This window comes from Bacillus rossius, chromosome 1 (genome assembly GCF_032445375.1).
Source record: "Bacillus rossius redtenbacheri isolate Brsri chromosome 1, Brsri_v3, whole genome shotgun sequence".
Taxonomy (NCBI): domain Eukaryota; kingdom Metazoa; phylum Arthropoda; class Insecta; order Phasmatodea; family Bacillidae; genus Bacillus; species Bacillus rossius.
In genome coordinates this window covers 30398400-30423790 of record NC_086330.1, presented here as the reverse complement: position 1 = coordinate 30423790, position 25391 = coordinate 30398400, and the positions used below count along the sequence as shown (strand labels likewise).

General features: G+C 45.5%; 1 protein-coding gene across 4 annotated transcripts in view; it reads right to left on the bottom strand.

Annotated features, from left to right (window-relative positions):
* The window catches only part of LOC134533696 (RNA polymerase II-associated protein 3-like), a 29954-nt gene extending 17771 nt beyond the window's left edge, over positions 1-12183 (bottom strand). Inside the window, exons 1-2 of one of the 4 annotated variants that reach the window (XM_063371284.1) lie at positions 12090-12167; positions 11844-12011 (exon numbers count right to left, since the gene is read on the bottom strand). In XM_063371284.1, coding sequence (XP_063227354.1) covers positions 11844-11987 — 144 coding nt within the window. In that variant the 5' untranslated portion in view covers positions 11988-12011; positions 12090-12167. Of the gene's footprint in view, positions 1-11843 lie in introns of all 4 variants that reach the window. The other 3 variants (XM_063371258.1, XM_063371267.1, XM_063371275.1) reach the window with 3 other exon arrangements.
* Positions 12184-25391: the final 13208 nt, after the last annotated feature.

The window sequence follows — 25391 nt, the reverse complement described above, 5'->3', positions numbered from 1 at the left end:
GTAGCGCTCCCATCGTCTTCCTCCCCTTTTTCCCCTCCACCCTATAGTCTCCTTCCCTCCCTCCATCCCCACTCCCATCTACTCCCTCCATCCCCGCCGCGATTTTAGCGCGCCTAGTGGCGTAGTTTCAGAGGCCTATATAAGCTCCAGATTTGGCATGTTTTGCCACTGTCTGCTTGCTCTTCGGAGTGATCGACAGTCCGTCGGGCATTAGGCGATGTTAGGCTTAAACACGGTGAATCTATGCTAGTGGTAATATCGATGGGGTCTCGCTCGCCGTCGTTAGGTTTCGGAAGGTTATTATGTCCGTATGCGGTCAGATGGTAGTAGGTTCAGTTATGTTATGGTTACCCACCGTATCGCTTCGTTGTTATTTAGTGCAAACTTGAATATTAGTTGTTTGAATTTCTCTCTTTTATGGCACTCGCGTCGCGCTCAGTAAGGCTTACTTACATCAAACTCTTGTCGGTAGTAGATGCGCCAGAGTTCGTGTTTCCTTGCTTATGATTGTAGCTTCATTCACGTCACTGCCCGACGTACTTCCATGCAGACGTCTGATATATTTCAAGTCAGTATTAGGTTTAATGATAGAGTTGTAGAACGGGCGTTTGGGCCATTTAAATTTGTATTGCTCTGAAATCGATATATATATATATATATGCTATGTCGTTATTTCCTAAAATCACGATAGGTATAAGAATATACTGATGTAAGCTGAAAGAATACGTTGTACCTTATATCATGTTAGTCATGAATAGCCATCTGTTTAATACAGTTCAGAGATCTTGCGCAAGTAACGTTCGTCCTATTGGATAAAGTTGTGTGTATTTGATTTTTTCTGCACTATTATTTCAGCAGACTATTATCTTAAGTTTTATACGAATGTTATGCTCGTAATCTAAACTGCGTATTATGTAAATTATTTGTATCTCATACCCTCTTTATTAGCAGTAAGATTTCACGTGTAAATGCAGTTGATTGCAAATTTATTGGACTATGAAAATCTTGGAAATGAATCACGAAAACCACGTTATTATATTGTAAACACTTAAGTAAAAGATTTAAGGCGATTGAAATATACAAATATACAAAAATGTATAATGCAAAGAATTCTATGTTTGTGGCCATGTGCCAAATTGACTCATGAATAATTTATTATGCACGGAATTGTTACTACAGCCCAATTGGTATATTGAGCTAGTGTGTGCAGCTTATAATCATCAGTATTATTATTATTAATGTCCTTTATCTAAAATTGTACTTTTATATATATATACCTGTTTCGTCTATAATAAAATGTTATTTTTGGTAACTTTGGATTTACTTCAAAACCTTACTGCGCCTTAAATAAGGGTAATAGAACCCTTTATTTTTTTCTTCTTGTTACTCTCTGTATTGCAGTTAGGGATAGGTAGGGACCATGTTCAACCCCCCCCCCCCCCCCCTCCCGCTGCAAGGACTGCGCAACTCTGCTTTTAAGGCAGCTCCAAGGTTTTGTTCTTTGGTTTCATGATGGCCGTGAGCGGTGCGACGAGCGGTGTGAGTTGGGTCTACCGACTCCACCGTGAAGATTTGATGCGGTACTTGGAAGAAAATCAACTCCCTTCCGAGCCTTCCGATACTGTGGCCGCGCTTCGTGCGCGACTTATTCGCTTTATGCGCGAGGCGGCCGAGCCGAGTGGTGACATCACAGCCGAGACTCCTGGGACGCAGACTTCTCCTAGCGTGAGTCCCGTTTCCGATCCCTTTTCCTTAAAATTGTATTTCAGTGTTTTAAAATCCCTTCCGCCATTGGAGGGCTCTGACGTAAAAAGTATTTTAGACTTTTTCCTTAGTGCTGACAGATTAAGTAAATTGAGTTTGGTACCCGTAGGATCTCTGATGAAAGGGTTATTAACTAACTGTACAGGTACTTATGTTAGCCGTCTCACTGAAGCTATAATACAGGGAAAAGATTTCAACACTTTTAAATCTGAAGTCATTCGCTCTGTGTGCCCTCCCCGCGTCATGGACGCATGTCGTCGTGATCTAGTACTTAGGTTTCAAAAACCTGATGAGTCGGTCCCGCAATTTGTGGATAACGTACTTGCCTATGCAGGCGTGTTGGAACTAGAATATAATGAGGGAGATTTAGTCCAACTCATATTAGGTAATGTGGCGCCACGAGTTATAAGTTTGTCTAGTATGCTCGTGCCTCCTTCAACTTTCGACTCCTTGCGCTCGTGGGCAAGTGAGGTGGAAGCACGCCTTTCTTCCGCAAACAAGTACGACGTTGAGTATGCTGCCAAAGGAGAAGTTACATCTAACACGAACAAAGGACACAGCTCGATCACATTGTCTAAAGAATCCTACAGTAAGCCGGTTATGGATGTTAATAAACATAAAGGGGTAAACTATTACAAAACAAACCAGTACCATGACAGAAATCAGCGGTTATTTGCGACTGAAAGTGGTAGTCGTGAATCTCGCGTTCCGTCAGACAGAGGCAGTTCGCCCTGTGTAAGTTACCCCGCGGCGCGCGTGGCCGATAGTCGTGCGAACGCCGCCCAGCCAGCTCGCCAGGTACAGGATGTGCATGAATTCCGCCACACTCGTTGCGCCAATTGTTGTCAGTTTGGGCATTCAGTGGAAACCTGTGACAAGGTGCGTGTCAGTTTGAATGACCGCAAATGCTTTTCTTGTAAGGCGATTGGACACTATCGTAATAAGTGTCCTTTAAACTGGCAGTGACAGGTCGGAAAAGAGGTAGACTCTGTCGTTTTCTAAAAAAATCCTCTGTTAGTAGTTATTTACATTACCTACCGGTACAGATACATAATCATTTTTTTTCCGCCTTGGTTGACACTGGGGCTTCACGCTCAGTAATAAGTGAAAATTTTCTACAAAGGTTAATTACCCTTTTTCCTCATTTATTTCCGCAACATAAATTTACTGCTGACTCTATTAATATTTGTGTCGCAAATGGGCAATGTTTAAAGTCAGACAAAGCTGTGATATTACATTTCAAAATAAAGCATTTTTCGTGGGATTGGAAATTTTCTGTTGTACCCAACATCACACCAGAGTTTATAATTGGTTTAGATTTTTTGGGGAAAACAAGGTGTATCTTGGATTTAGATCAACATGAGCTGCATTTTGGCTTTAACCCTAACGTTAAGGTATCCTTGAGGTTTGAGTCATCAAATAATTTTGTCATGGAATGTCGTGATATTGAAAGCACGGACCACCAGTCTGCCATTAGGTCTATCATTCAGAAGTTTTCCGATGTTATTACGACTAAGATAGGTAACTGTGACATTTTACCTTTTAGGTTTTACCTAAAAGACGAAAATCCTGTGCGTAGTAAGCGATATAGTTGTTCACCACCTAAGTTACAGGCAATGCGTGACATTGTCAATAAGCTACTTTCAGCCGGTGTCATTTCAAAGTCTACATCAAATTTTAGCACTCCAACCTTTTTAGTCCGAAAGAAAGATGGCGTCAGTTGGCGCATGGCGCACAACTATATTCCTTTAAACAAAAAAATTGCCTATGAGGACGTTTATCCGTTACCAACTATCGAGAGCGCCTTGCAACATCTGGGAAAGGCAAAGTTCTACTCAGTCATAGACTTAAACAATAGTTTTCATCAGTGTTATTTAGACCCGGGCTGTCGTAAATATACCGCCTTCTCCACTCCTTTCGGGCACTATGAGTTTAATCGCATTCCCATGGGTGTCAGCTTTGGTAGCCAAGCAATGAGCAGAATTTTGGATCACATTTTAGCAGACGTAAAATATAAATTTGTGTTCAACTACATCGATGACATAATCATATACAGTAATTCTTTTGAGGAACATTTACAACACATCACTGAAGTTCTTACAAGGTTGCGTGCAGCACATCTCACTGTTAATCCTAATAAAGTTGAGTTTGGTCAAACCTCAGTTAAATTTTTAGGGTTTATTATTTCACAGGGTAATTTAATCATGGATCCGACAAAAATTTCTTCTATTGTACAGTTTCCCAGACCGACTAATGTAAAAGGTATACAAATATTTTTAGGGATGATCGGATATTTTTCTCGCTTTATTGAAAATTATTCAGCAATTTGCGCACCCCTAAACCAACTACGTAAAAAGAATGCAGAATTCTGCTGGGGATCAGATCAGGAAAACTCATTTCAAACCTTAAAACAATGTATAACCACTCCGCCCATTCTAATCTTACCAGATTTTAACAAAAGATTTGCCGTACAAGTGGATGCTTCTTCGGTAGCATTAGGAGCTGTCATAGGTCATTTGAAGGAAAATAAAATCAGGCCCATAGCATACGCAAGTCGTTCCTTGTCCGACGCAGAAAAAAGTCTAGGAATTTACGAAAAGGAAGCCTTAGCATGCTTATTTGCCCTAGAAAAATTTGAAGGTTATCTTGATTCAGCAGAATTTGATCTTTTCACTGATAACCGGGCACTGTCCTGGCTGTTTAACCACCCTCACCAGTTAGGGAAACTAGGTAGGTGGATCCTCAGGCTATCTAGGTTTCGGTTTCAAATTCATCATATTCAAGGAAAGGAAAATGTTATTGCAGATTCCTTATCGCGAATGTTTTGCCCAAGGGAGTTTGAACAAATTACAGATACCCCAGATAATCCGGTCCATAGCGATCAGTTACTTGCCTATAAATTACAGCCGGAATCCTACTTTAATATTAAAGAATGTCAAAAACAAGATCCCTTATGCCAACAGATTTTTAAAGACCTTCAGGCTAAGAAAGTTATACCATTTGTATTGGAGCAGGGCTTAATATATTTCACTGGTGTATCCGGAAAAGCTCGTCGAGCTGTGGTCCCAAATTTGTTAAGGCCCATGGTTCTATCATATTTCCATGCTTCAGTGTTTGGCTGTCATCTAGGGATTGACAAAACGTATCGTCGTATCGCCGCTCATTTAAACTGGCCAAATTTACAAGAGGAGGTACGTCAGTTCGTTCGTTGCTGTGAGGATTGCCAAATCTCTAAACCCCCACATAATTCTAAGATAGGATTATATGCAGCTGACCCTCCAGTTGCTCCATGGCAGGTGATCCACATAGACATTTTTGGTCCTCTTACCCGTTCAAAAAAGGGGAATATTTGCATTCTGGTTATTATGGACATTTTTACTAAATTTGTAATCCTTCTACCCCTTAAGAACATGAAAGCAGAAACAATTGTTAAAGCCCTAAATGATCAAGTCTTTAAATTATTTGGTCCTCCATGTGTGGTCGTCTCAGACAATGCCCCTTATTTCCAGTCTGGTTGTTACAAAAATTTCCTGTTTGAGTGGGCTGTCAAGCCTGTGTACAGTTCCCCTTATTTTCCGCAGGGTAATCAGGTTGAACGCGTAAATAAAGTTTTAAAGAGTATTATAATTTCATATTATCGGGGAGATCAGAGTTTGTGGGATTCTGATTTATCTTTCATTAATGTTGGTTTAAATTCCGCCCTTCATTTCTCTACCGGATATCCTCCCAGCACCTTATTCCTAGGGCGTGAACTCCTGCATCCCCTGTTGAATCTATGGGGTCTGCCTCCCATCGATTCCGTCTTGGATGAACGCCAGCTTGAACAGACTTTAGAGTCAGCTACATTTAATTTGAGTAAAGCTAGAGCTCGTTTGGCTAAAGTGTATAACCAAAATCGCACCGCCCCTCATTTTGAAATTGGCGATTTAGTGTTATGTCGAAATTATCAGTTACCCAAGGCAGCTTCCCAGCTAAATGTTAAATTATTGGCACCCTTCGAAGGGCCATATAGTGTGGATAGGTACCTGGGCGCAAATACATTATTGTTAAAAAGCTGTAAGTTTAAAAAGAAATTCCGCAAAGCCCATGTATCCCAGGTTAAGCTGTTTGTCACTTGAATATTGTTGTGGGCAATTCTTCTTTGCTTCTGATTAGAGTTTTGTTAGGTTTAGTTTATAGGAGTTTATTTCAAGTGTTGTATGTTGTTGTGTTATTTGGGTGTCTGGTGTTTGCGGCTCCCCTTGTCCCTTTTCAGATGACGCGTCATTCCATCTTCCTCAACCTACACGCTGTCAGACCGACCTTCGCCTCGTCTGTTTTCTGCCTGCAACTTCTCGGGAGACGTCCCTACAAGTTCAAAATATCTTCACCCCCTCCTGACCTGCGACCTGCCTGTTGAGATCTTGCTTCTGTCTTCTGGAGCTCCGTCGGATACTGCTGCGTCTGCTCTACTGGGTGCCAGTGTTTGATGCAGTAGCGTGATGGTGACCCACCGGACATCTCCGCCTCTACTCACGCCAGCTCCGTGGAAGTGGTTCGTGGTGGAATCCTGCCGTCGAGCTGTCCAAGACAGTCATGACTACGAGCCCTGGAGGGGTGCATGCTATAACTATCAGTTTCTTCGTCAGAGTTTTGCTACTGGACATAGTGGATTTCGTCGAATTCTAAAGGTCACCATGTTTATGAGCACTGAAACATTGTCCTACTGAGATTCGTCTTACGTCAATTGATGTGTTTGCAAGGTCGTCGTCAGATCTCCAGGCAAGGGTTAGTCAGGGAGGGGGGATTGTAGCAGTTGGCTACACTGTCGGTCGGTATAGGTAGCGCTCCCATCGTCTTCCTCCCCTTTTCCCCCTCCACCCTATAGTCTCTTTCCCTCCCTCCATCCCCACTCCCATCTACTCCCTCCATCCCCGCCGCGATTTTAGAGCGCCTAGTGGCGTAGTTTCAGAGGCCTATATAAGCTCCAGATTTGGCATGTTTTGCCACTGTCTGCTTGCTCTTCGGAGTGATCGACAGTCCGTCGGGCATTAGGCGATGTTAGGCTTAAACACGGTGAATCTATGCTAGTGGTAATATCGATGGGGTCTCGCTCGCCGTCGTTAGGTTTCGGAAGGTTATTATGTCCGTATGCGGTCAGATGGTAGTAGGTTCAGTTATGTTATGGTTACCTACCGTATCGCTTCGTTGTTATTTAGTGCAAACTTGAATACTAGTTGTTTGAATTTCTCTCTTTTATGGCACTCGCGTCGCGCTCAGTAAGGCTTACTTACATCAAACTCTTGTCGGTAGTAGATGCGCCAGAGTTCGTGTTTCCTTGCTTATGATTGTAGCTTCATTCATGTCACTGCCCGACGTACTTCCGTGCAGACGTCTGATATATTTCAAGTCAGTATTAGTTTTAATGATAGAGTTGTAGAACGGGCGTTTGGGCCATTTAAATTTGTATTGCTCTGAAATCGATATATATATATATATGCTATGTCGTTATTTCCTAAAATCACGATAGGTATAAGAATATACTGATGTAAGCTGAAAGAATACGTTGTACCTTATATCATGTTAGTCATGAATAGCCATCTGTTTAATACAGTTCAGAGATCTTGCGCAAGTAACGTTCGTCCTATTGGATAAAGTTGTGTGTATTTGATTTTTTCTGCACTATTATTTCAGCAGACTATTATCTTATGTTTTATACGAATGTTATGCTCGTAATCTAAACTGCGTATTATGTAAATTATTTGTATCTCATACCCTCTTTATTAGCAGTAAGATTTCACGTGTAAATGCAGTTGATTGCAAATTTATTGGACTATGAAAATCTTGGAAATGAATCACGAAAACCACGTTATTATATTGTAAACACTTAAGTAAAAGATTTAAGGCGATTGAAATATACAAATATACAAAAATGTATAATGCAAAGAATTCTATGTTTGTGGCCATGTGCCAAATTGACTCATGAATAATTTATTATGCACGGAATTGTTACTACAGCCCAATTGGTATATTGAGCTAGTGTGTGCAGCTTATAATCATCAGTATTATTATTATTTATGTCCTTTATCTAAAATTGTACTTTTATATATATATACCTGTTTCGTCTATAATAAAATGTTATTTTTGGTAACTTTGGATTTACTTCAAAACCTTACTGCGCCTTAAATAAGGGTAATAGAACCCTTTATTTTTTTCTTCTTGTTACTCTCTGTATTGCAGTTAGGGATAGGTAGGGACCATGCTCAACCCCCCCCCCCCCCCGCTGCACATTGATGAAATGATTGCATAGTTTATGAATAAAATTGAATAATTTTTATTATTTTAATAATAAAAGAATAAATACTTGACATTATACTAGTAATCAGATTTTTAAAATGCAAGAATAATTAACCTTTATTGCCGAAATTGTTGTGGTAATAAGCAATGAAAACCACATTAACTTTTCACTTCACTTTAAAAACAGTCGAGTGGAAGAGAGATAGATGCGGCGCAAGCGTACAATGAGCATAACGGGACACAGCGTAACGGAACAATGAGCGTAACGGCACAATGTGCATAACGGGACACAGCGTAACGGCACAATGTGCGCAACGGGACACTTTTTTGTGCATGTAGCCGACGTTCATCGATTTATTAGACATTGTCAAGTCAAAAAAATATTTATTTAGAGATGGAACCTCCGTACAGGTTGCACCAGGGCCTCGATATGTGGTTTTCAGGTTATCTGTCACAATCCTTTTTTTATACCACAGAAACCGAACCAGTACCGATAGAGCTGATACATAGGTACTTTCCTACATGTGTTTACTATAAATAAGAAATTTATTTAGCAAGGGAACCACTATAAAGGTTGCATCAGGCCCTTTAAGGGACTCAAATATGTGGTTATCAGGCTAACACAAACTTTATTTTTTATACCATAGAAACCAAACCGGTACCGATGGAGTTGATACATAGGTACCTTCCTACATGTGTTTAGTACCAGTTTGTGATAGATAGCCTGAAAACCACACATTCGAGGCCCTTAAAGGCCCTGGTGAAAGCTGTACGGTGGTTCCCTCGCTAAATGAATTTTTTATTTATAGTAAACACACGTAGGAAGATGCCTATGTATCAGCTCTACTGTTTATTTGACTTAATAAAATAAAAACCGGAACAGACTTTGGCCTTACTTACGTGTAATTATCTAGACTGGTGTTATTCCAAGCACTCAGAGCAATGACATACCCGGGTGACCGGATAGAACCAGCGGATAGAGCTAACTTCAGCAAAGTTTATTGAATTACAGAAATATTCTTTCCCATTTAACTCAATGTAACAAACATATGTTTTGAATTATTACCTCTAGGAAGGTTATGGTATACATGACGCTGAATAGGCTATGGTGTTTCACACGTTCCAAGTAATTGTGCCAACTGTTATAAAAATAATAATTAAAGCAATAATACACATTTGTAATTAAGTTGTTTTTACTTTTTTATTTGATATTTAATATAATGAAAGACTGACCATGTTCGAACTTTGTTGTATTTAAGATGACTAAAAAATTGAATAAGTATTTTCTTTAATTGTAGGCCTATATGATGTTTTGTTATTTGTAAATTGTAGATATAATAGCAATGTAAGGATTAATTTGGGATTCAAAAGTTGTCTTATTATACAAAATTGTTTCCTTATGGTTTGATACAATGTTTCAAATGACGAATGGAACAATACCTTCATTTATTTAATTATATTGGAGACTGGAATAGTTAAGAGGAGGAGAAGTTGATTGCGAGGAATGTGGTACAGTTTCGGAGGAGAGTACGGGAAACGTCAGCAGAACTGTTAGTATCAGGTACCTACTATTGGTAAATAGGTCATCTTTTTTGCTAGGTTAGGTTACACGCACATGTCTGTGATTGCTAGAAAGTGAAACGTTAGGTCAGCAACATTAAAATCACAGCATCTAAATTATTTTAGTAGCTAACTTGAACCAAAAAAACATATTGCACAACAATTTTACAGTATTTTTTTATGTTGATAACCTAACCTCCCGAAAATCAAAATAGTTAATTACATGTGAATTACTTGAAACATTGGATTGTGGATGCACAGAATGATTAAAAATAAAAAGGAACTCAATAAATTCATTTTAAGGTGTTTACATAACTAATTTTTAGAGCGCCCCTACACACCCCAAATAATTATACCTAAAATTATATATTCTTTGGTAATTATTTGGTAATGTAATGAGAAAGAACGGTAAATCTGTATTGTACGGATTAGCGCCAAAAAAAATCGTACAAATATGAAATAACTTTCATTATATGCTATCTTACGTCCTCTTTTCAGAACCGCCTGCGGAGATAAAAAATTCCAATTACTTTTGGAGATATCAAATTTTTTATTATTCATTTTTTGGCGATTTTTTTAAAAAAATTTTTAAAAATCCGAAAATACATTTATTCTGTGCTCTTTAACTTCCTCTTTTCATTAAACCCGGCGGAGATCAGAAATTCCAAATACTTTAGGAGATATGGAATTTTTTAATTTTCATGATGTGCACTGATGTGGCGTTGAGGGGAAGCCTACGATTCACACATCCTTCTGGACATACCCGAATACTCACGTTGGCAAGCCTTCTTTTCTTAAAATTAGCAAGAAGTAATTAAAAATACTTTAAAACACTGTGGATGGTTGGTTATATTAGGTAAGTATAGCTACATTAAAAAAAACTGTAAAATCATTTTATGGTTGCTTAGCAATTAACTTTTTAATATGTAGCTATCCAGCGCTAGGAAACCGTTTACATGGTTTCACAGTATTTTTAATGTAGCTATCCTAACCAAATCAACCATCCACAATGTTTTGAAGTATTTATAATGTAGCTAACATAACCTAATTGACCATTAGTTTTCATGAGTTGCATATTAATTTACAATAAACAAAAAAAAACCGAAGATGCACGATCGGGCGTTTGCCTCTCGTCAAATATTGTAATAGGATCCTATTACAATATTTGCTCTCGTCTGTTGAAAGAAGGCTTGCCAACGTGAGTATTCGGGTATGTCCAGAAAGATGAGTGAATCGTAGGCTTCCCGCGTTCACCATTGTTGCTTGTTTACAAGTATGATTTTTTTTTTTCGCGACGTAGTTGAACGACTACATCACGTAAAATGAAAATTACGTGAGTTCCTACTGTTCATCCTTTTTCCTGGTTTGTTAGGTCAGGTCAGCTACATTATAAATACTTTAAAACTAAACAACCATTAAAATTAATTTTTATTATTTTTAATGTCCGTTCAGTTTCAAAGTATTTATACTGTAGCTGACCGGACCTAATCTACCTTTGTCCCGTTTTGTTAGGTCAGGTCAGTTACATTATAAATACTTAAATCTATACAAGTAAAATTAATTGATAGTAGGTATTTTTAATTTCCGTTTATTTTGAAGTATTTATCATGTAACTAACCTTACCTAATGGAAAATTTCTGTTATTTAGGCATTCACGCACACACGGCAAAATATAAAATGGCGTCTGTTGAATGATTACATAGGGCTTGTATTGCAAAATAAGAACGGCAATATCTCCAAAAGTAATTGGAATTTTTAATCTCCGCAGGCGGTTTTGAAAAGAGGACGTAAAAGAGCATATAATGAAAGTTATTTCATATTTGTACGATTTTTTTTGGCGCTAATCCGTACAATACAGATTTACTGAAAGAACCTCTCTCTCAGAAATACCTCCATAACCCCTCTCATGTGTCTAAGTCTACCAAACATGTTTTGGCAGAAAGGGCTATTTATACTTTAATTTGAATCTAATAAACATCTAAATAAATTTTTCTTTATACTCTCGTGTTTGTTTATTATCCCACAATTCACCAGTACTTCAATGCCTTTGTACCTCTACTAAGAATTTCATAAACCAGTGAGAATTCTAAAATTCCTCTCTGCATAACAATCAAGCAACTTAGTAGCATTCTCTTTTTTTCACAGAAAAACTAAGCTAACCAATAACTAACCAAAATTTAAAAGAAGGGTAATGGGAATTCATGTTCAAGACAGCTCACCGGATCACTAGCATGTAACGTTACCTGTACTTTGGAGTACGAAGGTCTATCTTCTAAATCTGCTTCCTTTCTTTTCATTTCTTTATTCCACAAACTTAGATCCTTCAAATAATCTTGCAGTTCTTCTGCGTTGTTTCGGATTTGATTTTGGATCGTAAATGGATCCATGGCACTCGAACTTACTATATTCACCTAAAGAGACGAAATTATGATGAATAGTTTAAAAACTATCATATTAAAAAAATTAAAATAACATCATTTGAAAACTACCTGCCACAAATTAAACCCAAGCTTACGGCATATCAATTTTTATTTTATTATTCAAAAAATAACACCCAGAAAACAAAACACAGAAGATAATAACAATATAAATGCATAAACAAAAAAACACCTGATGTTTTTTATGGCCAAAACAGGATAACAACAGCCATAACAATTACTACATAAATGGTTAATTATTGTACTGCAGCATAGTAGTATAAATTAATACTTGTAGCCGAAAACTAGAAACTTAAAAAACCTCAAGTTTTAAGTAATAAAATTCTGTTAAATATAAGAGCAAGGATAATGAATACAAAACGTTTGGAAGTAAATAAAGAGTGTTGCTAAAATAAAGTGAACTTCTTCTTCTATTCCACAAAACAAATGTCACATATTGACGCGAACCCCGCTACCTCTATGTGAATTTAACTGACTTAAGTATTGTTCGGAATCTCAGGGTAGGTTCGGCCTTGTGGCTAGAGGCAGTGGTTCGAAACAGTAGGACCCCCGAGCGGTTTCGGCCACTCGGGACGCCTGAAAATAAAAAGAAAATACCGAATGATTTCTTAATAATTTATTCCAGCACAGCCCTATACATAGTGCTGACCGTCCTGGCCGTAACATGCGTGACCACTGACTCAGTGGCGGCTCACGATTTTACTACCCGGTAAGGTCATTCACTTTGGACACGATGCGGTGATTACAAAAAAAAAAACCTAACATAACACACTAGAATCCTGAGCAGGATTACACTACACAACTATAATTACGTAGTACACTGGGATAAGAACGCGTAGGCCCGTAACTCCGGCGACGCTACATGAATCTTAGGACTGTCCCAGAAATTGATGCATTAGTAAGATTGTTTGTTATGTGTTGCCTACTGGCTGCGCCGTGCGGGCTGAAATTAATTAGCCGATTGGCTAGGTTTCCGTGTGAAGCGCCGACGTACCATCCCGCAGTTCGCACATAGTACATACGTATCACATCTGACGTCGTCCGGCCGAAGGCCACCCTAAAGCCCGACCTGCAACCGCCAGTATTTGACCCCGCTAACAGAACGCGCCCCTAGCCATGGCCCACCCGAGTCAGACGAGCGCCGTGGGACTTAGGTATTATCCACGCCCTTAACGTAATCGGCAAGAAAACCGAGTCATGTACACAGTAAATTCACTAAACTTTAATGAACCCAACACTTTGAATTAACAACACCGTGCAACACAAGTGCGACATAGGAGTGCCCGGGTCACTCACGTATAGTTTTCTACTAAAACAGCTATGAGTGCAACCCTTGCGGCCTTCAGCCTGAATTCAATAGTGTAAGATGTGACGTAACTCAAACCGCCCAAATTAGCATTTATCATTCCCCATTGGAGTAGTTATCAAGTAACAAACAGTCTCCAGTGTGACTCTAATAATTTAAACTTATTTTATACAAATTTATAAAATGTCATTTCTAAAACATATTGTTACGATTTCCCTGCGGGTTCGTAAAGGATAGCCCAATTAATAGATTTTATTTCACACACACAGTTTTATTTATTACCACTACTTGTCACTTACAAATAATCTTCTAAATTGGCAAATAATTAACTACACTTAAAGAAATGCCAATTCCCCAGTCACTCGTTTCACACACCTCGCTGGGCCGCACTTCCGGCGCAACTCTGACCGCAGCACCCCTCGTGGGTCTCCGCCGCGGGACTCCGTCGCCGCACTCCGCCGCCGCCGTCACACCCTTCGCCGAGATCCCACACGACGCCTCACTCGGAACTTCACTCGGCTCCGCCGCGCCCGCGACTCTATCGCCCGGAAACTCCGCCTCGGGAAAACTCCCGACTCCACTGAACTTACTCACTCCCTGCCCTGGAACCTTCGTCCAAGGACTTCGCCACTCTGCCGCACCTGCGGCACTATCGCCCGGAAACTCCGCCGCGGGAGAACTCACTCAGTCACCGACTGACTGACTGACTCTCTGCCCTGGAACCTTCGTCCAAGGACTTCGCCACTCTGCCGCACCCGCGGCACTATCACCCGGAAACTCCGCCGCGGGAGAACTCCCCACTCGGACTCCTCTCTGACTGACTGACCGACTCGAAGGTCGGCCCAACCTCCTTAAATAGCCCTTGGGTTCCCATCCAGAACAATCGGGCATGTCTCCGAGATATCTCGCGACCTTCGCCGTCGAAATGCCCAGAAACGCGTCGTGAGTCCTCGAAGGACGCGGTGGCTGCTCTAAGAACGCCGATAAAGGCGTCTGAGTCCTTTTATTCCGCAGTGCGGCCTCTTTTAAGTAACCCGATCTGAGGCAGGTGCGCGCTGCGACGGTCAGGATGTAGCGAGATAGTATGACACGAGATACCAGGGAGAGGATGCGGGTGGAAGGGGGCGCAGACAGGCCGAACGAGCGCGGCGACGCCAGCACTGCAGCCAAGCGCGATCGTAACATTGCCCCCTCCTTAAACCTGTTCGTCCCGAACAGGTAATGCATCTCCTCCTGGAGGTCCCCATGCTACTCGAAGTTTAGGCCTCCTGCCTTTCCTCCATCGTGGACTGTACAGTCTCACCAGATAACCCTCTCTCTCATTAGATGTAGCTTCTCTTGTCACCCGGCGACACTTCTGCGTCGCAGATGCCCCATGTCGTTCAGCCAGCTGCCCGAGACGGGCTGACCGATGCCTTGGACGGACCCGATACTCTTGAGTGCATTGCTTATTGCCTTCCAACAGTTTCCTTGTTCCTTCCCTTTTTCTCTCCATTTCTTCTCTCGCAGCTACTTGTTCGCAGAGCATTTCTTCCCGGCTCTTCTTCATCTCTTCTTGGTTACTCGTGCCCTCTTGGTTCTTCTGTGTCTCACCTGGACTGCACTTAGTTTCTCCTTGTACCCTCTTCATGACTTCTTGTGTTCTTATTTTCTCTTCTCGGTCTTTCTTCCCCTGTTATTGGTCTTTCTTCCCCTCTTCTTGGTCTTCCTGAGTCTCTTCTTGGTCTTTCTTCGTTTCTTCTTTGCACTTCTCTATCTCTTCTTGACTCTCTTCTCGGCTTTTCTTCAGCTTTTCTTGGCATTTTCCCCTCTCTCTTTCGTCTTTCTTCGTTTCTTCTTTGCACTTCTCTATCTCTTCTTGACTCTCTTCTTGGCTTTTCTTCAGCTTTTCTTTGCATTTTCCTCTCTCTCTTTCGTTTATCTTCATTTCTTCTTTTTCAATGTTCCTTACTTTGTAACTCATCTTCACCATTTCTGTTCTTTTCTTCAGCTCTTCTTTCATCTTCATGTCCTGGCTAATTTCCTCTTCGCTGTTCTCTTCGCTGTTCCCCTCTAGGCTGGTCTCCTCTTCGCTGGTCTTCTCTTCACTGGTCTTCTCTTCACTGGTCTTCTCTTCACTGGCCTTCTCTTCGCTGGTCTTATCTTCACTGGTCTTCTCTTCGCTGGTCTTCTCTTGGCTGGTCTCCTCTTGGCTGGTCTCCTCTCCGCTGGTCTTCTCTTGGTTGGTCTCCTCTTGGCTGGTCTTCTCTTCGCTGGTCTTCTCTTCGCTGGTCTTCTCTTGGCTGGTCTCCTCTTGGCTGTTCTTCTCTTGGCTGTTCTCTTCCAGGTTTATCTTCATTTCGGTCTTCTTTTCATTCTTCATTTCTTCCTGGCCATTCTTCATTTCATTCTGATCCTTCTTCATTTCCTCTAGGCTATTGTTTGACCCGCTCTTCGTTTCTTCAAGATGGTCCTTACCCACATTATTTTCACTATTCACTTCTTTCGCAGAGTTCTTCATACTGGTTATCCATGCCCTCATGTCATTCACCATTTCTTCCAGGATAACCCTTATCTTCCTGATATCTTCTACATTTAACTCTTCAGCAGCCATCTCTTTCTAAAGCATTTACTAATTAATCAACCTAAATAATTTTTTTCTAATACTGTTCTTAATTTTAAATGACCTAGCCGAACCTTATTAAACTAAAAATATCTCTCTTACATTCAAAACTAACACTGACTACAGTACACTTAAACTAACTCTAGAAAATTTCAAATTCACTAAAGTTCTAAACACTAACTATATCCTCGTAAACTAAATTCTATCCTTAACTTTTATTCTAATGCTCTAACTGAATCCTAAATCTAGTAAATAGGGCTATCCCACTTCTGACACCAAAATGTTACGATTTCCCTGCGGGTTCGTAAAGGATAGCCCAATTAATAGATTTTATTTCACACACACAGTTTTATTTATTACCACTACTTGTCACTTACAAATAATCTTCTAAATTGGCAAATAATTAACTACACTTAAAGAAATGCCAATTCCCCAGTCACTCGTTTCACACACCTCGCTGGGCCGCACTTCCGGCGCAACTCTGACCGCAGCACTCCTCGTGGGTCTCCGCCGCGGGACTCCGTCGCCGCACTCCGCCGCCGCCGTCACACCCTTCGCCGAGATCCCACACGACGCCTCACTCGGAACTTCACTCGGCTCCGCCGCGCCCGCGACTCTATCGCCCGGAAACTCCGCCGCGGGAAAACTCCCGACTCCACTGAACTTACTCACTCCCTGCCCTGGAACCTTCGTCCAAGGACTTCGCCACTCTGCCGCACCTGCGGCACTATCGCCCGGAAACTCCGCCGCGGGAGAACTCACTCAGTCACCGACTGACTGACTGACTCTCTGCCCTGGAACCTTCGTCCAAGGACTTCGCCACTCTGCCGCACCCGCGGCACTATCACCCGGAAACTCCGCCGCGGGAGAACTCCCCACTCGGACTCCTCTCTGACTGACTGACCGACTCGAAGGTCGGCCCAACCTCCTTAAATAGCCCTTGGGTTCCCATCCAGAACAATCGGGCATGTCTCCGAGATATCTCGCGACCTTCGCCGTTGAAATGCCCAGAAACGCGTCGTGAGTCCTCGAAGGACGCGGTGGCTGCTCTAAGAACGCCGATAAAGGCGTCTGAGTCCTTTTATTCCGCAGTGCGGCCTCTTTTAAGTAACCCGATCTGAGGCAGGTGCGCGCTGCGACGGTCAGGATGTAGCGAGATAGTATGACACAAGATACCAGGGAGAGGATGCGGGTGGAAGGGGGCGCAGACAGGCCGAACGAGCGCGGCGACGCCAGCACTGCAGCCAAGCGCGATCGTAACAATATATATATATAGTAAGTTAATCATTAAGTTTTGTTGTATGAATTTAGAGCCACTTGCTTTTTATTATTAATGTAATTTTTTACGAATAAACGGAACTTTAGAAACTCTGGCGCGACAGGGAGCTCACCCCTCCCCTCGCGCCAGGGCCAGACGCCAGTACAGCGCGACTCGTGGACCGGGACGGACGCACGTCTCACGGGGAGCCATCATCTCTTTGCCTCCATCGAACTTCCATCTGGTAATTATAGTCACAACCGAAACCTTTTTTTTTAACTACTCCCCGTGTGCGCCCGGTCCTTTTCCGGTGTAGGGCCTAACTCAGCCGCATCAACTTAACACGCCCCACACAAGACATTACGTGGGGCCGTGCGATATACAGTACAGGCCGACTCCCGCCACCACAGACTTTTAATTAATCGCCAGGTGCACAGGCACTGGCTACATCCAATCGTAGACGTGACTTAATTTAATAGCGAGCCGCGGTCCACACAGGTGGGCCCATGCATCGCCTTTCACCAATTACAGGATTAGCCAACTCTAATCAAACACTCTCCCTCCACCGCGACTGGCGTGAGGACATAACGATAGTGACAGCGCGTCAGATTGCCTAGTGTATAATTGACAGTGTACTTTATGTAGGGAAATCGTGTGAATGTAATTGCAAGTGTAATTTGCCGACGTAATTAAAAGTCCACTCCGCACACTCCGTGCGCGACGTGTGAACGACAGTGCAAAGCCGTGTACATTATTTCTGAGCCTCACCAATCCAGTTAGGGATCAGCGTCCTATGCTGTGTAGAGCCAGTGGGGCAACAAGCATTAGGGATCCCTCACTTCATCACCACCGCCGCCGTTCTTAGTGGGCCACGCAGGGGCTTTCGGACCTAACGACCCACCTCGTGGCTAACCACCGCATTAGCCTGGCGCCCTCCCGGACACGTTTCCCCGCAAGAGAACAGCCTTCCCGCTAGGAACACCGCCGAGTCTCGAACACGAGAACCCAGGCGACGGCACATCGAACGCTCGTCTTGGAGCACTGAATAATTAGGTTACATACCACTCGGTAAGTCGAGGCCGACCACGGGACTGAAAGAAAAGGTTTATGGAATCATACAACTATTGAAAACTACATATCTGTGAAAATAAGAAATGCTGGTCCCGTGTCGCGCAGAGGCTGCAGCAAACTGTGAGCTCCGGAAGGATATTGCCGCGCTCACCGCGCGCGACTTCCCTCCCCGCCAGCCCTCCCGCGGAAAATGTCTGATTTTCGCGGGAAACTGAACCGGCCAGGTTTGGGACAAGGCGCACAGTGAAACATAATTTTGAAAGAAATAAATTTTAAACAATGAAAATAAAGTCTAATATGTTCCTGTGGAAAAATACATAACAATTTTTTGCAGTTCGGCGGAGGGATATGCCACACCCGGCTGGATCCTTCCGCCGACATGGCACTTGTTACATGGTGTTCGCCCCGTTGCACTTTCTACACTCCGGTGCGCACCGGAGCGCATTCGGTGCACATGCCTTCGTGAGACGTTGATGAGGCATAGCGGTCTATGCGATATAGAGGAGCATTGGCGGTCGGCGTCAATATATTATTTTTATAAAAAATAAATTAAAATAATTTTTAAATATTTTTTATCTTATTGTTTTGAAAATTTAGTTTATATTATAATTTTAAAATTAAAAACGTTACTTTTTGGTTTTAATAACAGGTTGACGACATCTGTCGGGCCCTTCCCATATTCTGAGGTCGCTGTTGCCCATTGCCACCCCTTATCAAATCCCCGTGAGCAACGTGTGGGTCAGTGAACTATGTGTGAAGTGATCGCCCCCGAGTGAAGTATTGCGTGTGCGAGAAACGGCCTCGAGGTCGATATCTGTACATGCGTTTGTCAATAGTGTGTTAAGTATACATCCACCTATTACTTATACTAAACTATGAATATATATTTCCATCACCCAAGGTCTTGGATTTGGAACCAAGAATGAGTCCAGTGATTGCTGGCGGGGATTATTTAGTGGATTTGGTTATGAGAGGGCGCCAGGCTAGCCTTTGTGGATGCGTGGGTAGTTGGCCCCAGCGTGGATCACTGGACTCGCGGCAATTAATAATTTATTAACCTTGGACAGTGAAACAACTTAACAGGCGTACATGAGTTTCAAAATAAAGCCTGTTCATGTGCACTGTTCTTACACAGTAAGCATGATTCTTCTCCCATAAAATTAACTGTTGCTTTTGTGGTAGCTGGAACACTAGGGTGAATGCCAGCACACACTATTATAATTTGTCACCTTTAACATGCTCTGTGGAGTGGGGTGGGGACTGAGGTTTACCACCGCAAGAAGTACAATATCAATATATTTTAATGGATTTTCTTAATAAGTATTTCAATTACATAATGTCTTTTTATTTATGTAAATCATGCTAACAATTAGTGACGTCGACCCAGAGGCCACCCTAGCTCCTACAGGCCGTTATGGCGCGTCACCGCCTTCTTCTGTGCGCGGGCGTGTGCGGGAGCCAGTGGTGCCACCTTCAATAAACCAGTGTCCCTCCGACGTAATTTTTTATGTATATTTTCTTTTCTTTCAGCAGGACATAATTTTTATTGTAAAAACTATAATATCATCCATCATGTATAATTTAAATTAGAAGGGTAAATAACATGTATTGGGTACACACATCAACTACCCGTCAATGTGTCCTCCCTGTCTAATATAAACCGCAAAACACTTAATTATCAATACAGTAAAATAAAACATTACGATCCCGATCGTCACATTACTTGTTTATTTGCGATTCCCGCATAGCAACATATTAGAACAAATACACATCTCTTTTAACAACCATAGCCACCATCTTGAATAGCTAATCCATTACCCAAACAGAAAACATTTCACTCTTTACTTAAAGTCCTGTCCAATACAAAAACATCAAGCCATATACATAAATAAAATGTGTCCATATCCAACATACTCCCACCTTTTGATTATGTTACAAACAAATCAAAATACAATACATAAAATTAAGCCATTACACCACCAAGGTTTTCATATCTTTTGTTTAATCTTTGACAAACCTAGATGGGAGCTTTACAACTCTGCCACTCCTAGTTAGTTTAACCTTATTAATAGGAAAAGTCACTGAATTTTCCTTTTCTACAACAAGGTCTGTTGGACTAGAGACTTCTAAAGGATACAGACGTTGCACTGGTCGCAACATTTCACCATTCATAGTCCTCAAACGCACCACTCTGACTTCGCCATCTTTCCCAGGGAACAGCTTTATCACCTTAGCCATGGGCCAGTCTATTCTCCTTTTCCCATCACTGCCGATGAGAACCACATCGCCTTCCTTAACGCCTCTGAAGCAACCTCCTTTTCCTGGGCGCTGTAAAAGCTGACCTAAATACTCCGCTCTAAACCGCTCTCTTAAGTCACTGCGAAGTCGTTGCAGATATTGAAATCTGTTTGACAGGTTCATCTTATCTAGATTATCAATATCAGGAACTCCCACCATCTGCTGATCCTGTATAAACATTGCTGGGGTTAATGGTTGAAGGTCTTGAGGATCATCTGACAGGTAGGTTAGTGGCCTCGAGTTTATTGTAGCCTCACAATCACACAGCAGGCTCAGAACTTCCTCATAGTTCAAAGATGCTTTATCTAAAGTGCGCCTTAACAACCTTTTCACAACCTGCACTAAACGTTCCCACCAGCCACCCCACCATGCTGCGGTGGGTGGAATGAACTTCCACTGAATCTGTAGCACTGCAGCATCAGTCTCAATCGTGTTCCACTCAAAGTTTTGAACAAATTCACTGCACCTGTGAAATTAGTTCCATTGTCACTGTAAACAATTTTGGGCCTCCTGCATCGTGCGATAAATCGCCGAAAACTAAGGAGAAAGCAACTTGTACTGAGGGAAGAAACAATTTCCAAATGTACCGCTCTGTACACGGCACAAGTGAACAGAACGATCCAAGCCTTACTCCCATCTCTGAGAGTCAGCGGTCGTGCGAGATCTACCCCAATGATTTCAAATACCCTTTGCGTCATTGACAAGATTGCCGTCGTCCGCGGTCTCGTGTTCGAGTCCGGGCGCGAGTTCTAGCGGGGTGGCTGGTCTGACTAACGTTTTATGTTCCGGGAGGGCGCCAGGCTAGCTCGGTGTCTAACCAATGAGGGTTCGTGGTTCGTTGCCCCAGCGTGGTCCGCTAGAACCGTCGGCGGTCTTGCCTGGGAATTTACGTTAAAGAAGAATGCGTGGGATTTCCGTAGTAGCGACGTGCCTTTATTCAAGGGATTGACATCACACCATACAATTACTGAGTACAGACATGCCCCTGAGGGCTACTTGTCCGTTGCGGGGTGCAGGCCGGTACATGTTCAATGTTTCGTGGCACTGGTTTCTCGGGTAACAGTATGCAGGCCAAGTACACTTGATGCAAGAGAGGCGCGCACAGATGACGTGGCGCAAAGTTACATTAACAAAGTACACTTAATGAAAATTAGGCGCGCACAGATGACGTGGCGCAAAGTTACGTTGACAAAGTACACTTAATGAAAGTTAGGCGCGCACAGATGACGTGGCGCAAAGTTACGTTGACAAAGTACACTTAATGAAAATTAGGCGCGCACAGATGACGTGGCGCAAAGTTACGTTAACAAAGTACACTTAATGAAAATTAGGCGCGCACAATTGACGTGGCACACAGAGTTTGTGGGTGACTGGAGTCGGCCAGTCCCGTAAGCGATTGTTTCTACGCGGGTGCCGTGCCCACTGGGTGGTACACGCACCGCCACTAAACTTGGCGAAGTTTCCCTTGCGGGTTTGTGGTCCGCGCGAAGGCGCGTGGCCTTAAGAAAGTTCTGTGGTTTGCGGGAGACGGCCCGTGCCGTATGCTGAAGAACGACCCTGCGCACCAGGTGTGGTGCGGGACGTCTTTACGTTTACGCGGTCGGATTAGGTCCTGAACCGTAAAAAACGGACCGGGCACGCACGGAGAGGTGAATAGAAAAAGGTTTGGTTTATGCTAAATGACTTTATTTACCGGACGTTACTTGCGATGAAGACAATGGATGTGTTCTCTCCGTGGGACGTAGGTCCGTCCCGGTCCACGAGTCGAGTTGAACTGCGGAACTGGCATGGCGTCCGGTGGCGCGTCGGCCCCTGCCGCGCCAAGCTTGACCTCATTACGTTAAAAACTAAATGACTGCGTCTGGAAGAGACTTTAAGGTCGCAAAATTCGTAATTAATTGTTTGAGGGGGAATGGGTGTGGTTCGTCTCTAGTCCACTCGGATTTAGTGTGCTTTATAATAATAATGTCTGGTTTGGCCGTTCGGCTCGGTGGCTCGCTCGACTCGGGTGGACCACGGCCAGGGGTGCGTTCCGTTAGCGGGAGAGTATACTGACGGGTGCAGGTCGGGCTTAGGGATGGTCGTCGGTCGGACGACGTCAAACGCCCCCCCCCCTCGAGAAGCCCGACCTTGCGCCGCTTATGGTCCCGCCACGTGGTAGCACCCCTAGCTCCGGCAGCCCTGTCCAGTTGCGGTTCGCGGCTCTGCAGCTGATAGGCCCCGCGTTCTGGAGCAGGTGTGCGCGCCCGTGGGTCGGCAGCTGGTAGGGTCGGCGCTCTGGACCTGCTGTGCACGCCACCCCGGCTGCCGCGGTGGTGGACCGGCCGGGGGCGGCGTCGTGGCGCCTGTGGTGGCCAGCGGCTGGTAGGGTCAGCGCCCTGGATCTGATGTGCTCGCCACCCCGGCTGCTGCTGTGGCAGGCGGGCCGAGGGGCGGCGTCGTGGTGCCTGTGGGGGCGGCGGCTGATAGGGCCAGCGTCCTGGTCCCAGGTTGTCCCACGTCGATTGTCCGGGTGCTGGCCATTTGACGTAGTCCCTCGGCACCTGGTACGGCGTGGATGGGTACAGCCTCCTCTCCCGTTCCGGTGTGCCGGGCGGGTTTGGAGTAGAGGCCTCCTCGTCCTCGTCGTCCAGTTCCGTCACCATGGGGTGGTGTCAACGTGGTCTTCTGCGGTTATGCCCTAAGCACCTCCCCGGACTCGTTCTCGGGGGGTGACAGTGGTTCCGAGTGTGGCTGCGGTGTCTCGCAGCGAGCGGCGGTGCGGTGGTGGCCAGGGTGCCGGCCGGCAGGGGCGGCGGCGACCAAGGTCAGGCGGTTCTCGGCAGGCGGGCAGTAAGCGCGGGCGGCACTCGGCACGGCCCGGCTCAGCCTTGCCGACATGCGGGCGTTTCGCGGCCCGTCGTGCCAGACGGATGACAGGTGTCATCGGCCGAGTGGCGGTCACGTGCGGTGGTGGGGCGGTCGGGCGTCCAGGTGCCGTGGCGTCGACCTGCATTGCGTCAGGCAGATGCAGGGAGCTCAGGCGACCCGGTAGCCGCGGTGATGTCACGGTGTTGTGGCGCGGCGCCTGTGGCGGCTTGAGCGCGCGTCGCCTCGGCGGCTGCTGTGGCAGGCTGACCGAGGGGTGGCGTCGTGGCGCCTGTGGCGGCTTGAGCGCGCGTCGCCTCGGCGGCTGCTGTGGCAGGCTGACTGAGGGGTGGCGTCGTGGCGCCTGTGGCGGCTTGAGCGCGCGTCGCCTCGGCGGCTGCTGTGGCAGGCTGACCGAGGGGTGGCGTCGTGGCGCCTGTGGCGGCTTGAGCGCGCGTCGCCTCGGCGGCTGCTGTGGCAGGCTGACCGAGGGGTGGCGTCGTGGCGCCTGTGGCGGCTTGAGCGCGCGTCGCCTCGGCGGCTGCTGTGGCAGGCTGACCGAGGGGTGGCGTCGTGGCGCCTGTGGCGGCTTGAGCACGCGTCGCCTCGGCGGCTGCTGTGGCAGGCTGACCGAGGGGTGGCGTCGTGGCGCCTGTGGCGGCTTGAGCGCGCGTCGCCTCGGCGGCTGCTGTGGCAGGCTGTCCGAGGGGCGGCGTCGTGGCGCCTGTTGCGGCTTGAGCGCGCGTCGCCTCGGCGGCTGCTGTGGCAGGCTGTCCGAGGGGCGGCGTCGTGGCGCCTCTGGAGCACAGAGTGCGCGTCGCTTCGGCAGCTGCTGTGGCAGACTGTCCGAGGAGCGGCGTCGTGGCGCCTCTGGAGCACAGAGTGCGCGTCGCCTCGGCGGCTGCTGTGGCGGGCCGGCCGAGGGTTGGTGTCGTGGCGCCTCTGGAGCACAGAGTGCGCGTCGCCTCGGCGGCTGCTGTGGCAGGCCGGCCGAGGGGTGGTGTCGTGGCGACTGAGCCTCGAAGCCAGGCGGGCACCGCAGGGCGAATCCAGGAGGCGGGGCCTCGCACAGGCGTCTCGGCGTCGTGGCCCTGGGCGTTGCCTCGTCCAGCGTCCCTTTTGAGGCCGCGTACTCATGTGGCAGTGAGGACGGCTGCATGACGTGGAAGCTAGGCGGTGGCGACGGTGTGGCGCGACGTGTCGTTGTCGAGCCTGGTGGCGTCCCGGATGAGGCAGGTGTCGGAGACGATGCGGGTTGCGTCGGAATGGTCCTTCGCGGCACGGTGACGGTGGTCAGGTGCGGTGGCGAGGTCATCCCGGCGTCGCGAGATGTCTCCGACACGAGGCGGATTCGGGACGTCGTGACAGACTGCGGTGGGACGGTTGGCGTCATGCGTCGTTCGGTCGGCTTCGGCGGGTCAAGCGTCGTCACCGTCATGTTGAGTGGCGTCTGGTCTGCGAGGGGTGTTGAGGCTGGTGACTTTGGGCCCGGGGGTGGAGGGAGCAGGATTGGCGGCGAGAGGTTGACGAGCGTCGGCGTCGGGACGGAAGGCGTCCTTGGTGAGGCGTAGTGCGTCGGCGTGAGTGGCGTCAGGTTGAAGGTCGTCGGCGTCGGGACGGTTGTACGTGACGGTGCGGATGTCGTCGGGGCGTGTGTTCGTGATACGTCATGCGTCTGCGTGAGTGGCGTCTCGATGTCGTGAATTGTCGCGGCGTATCATAGGGGAGGAATTATTGGCGTTGCTTCCGGATACTGCACTTGGGTGGCTCGTTCTGCGGTACATCGCGCGCACGTGAACGTGAAGGACTCGCGCCTCAAAGTCCCTTCACGCTCGTTGGTGCAGTCACGATGCCATAGGCTGGCACACTCGTCGCAGTGGTAGCCCCTGCTACTTCCTCCGGGACACGACAGGTTTCCACACATCGTCATCCCGTATGTGCGATACTCTTGACAATAGCCACACTAGTACC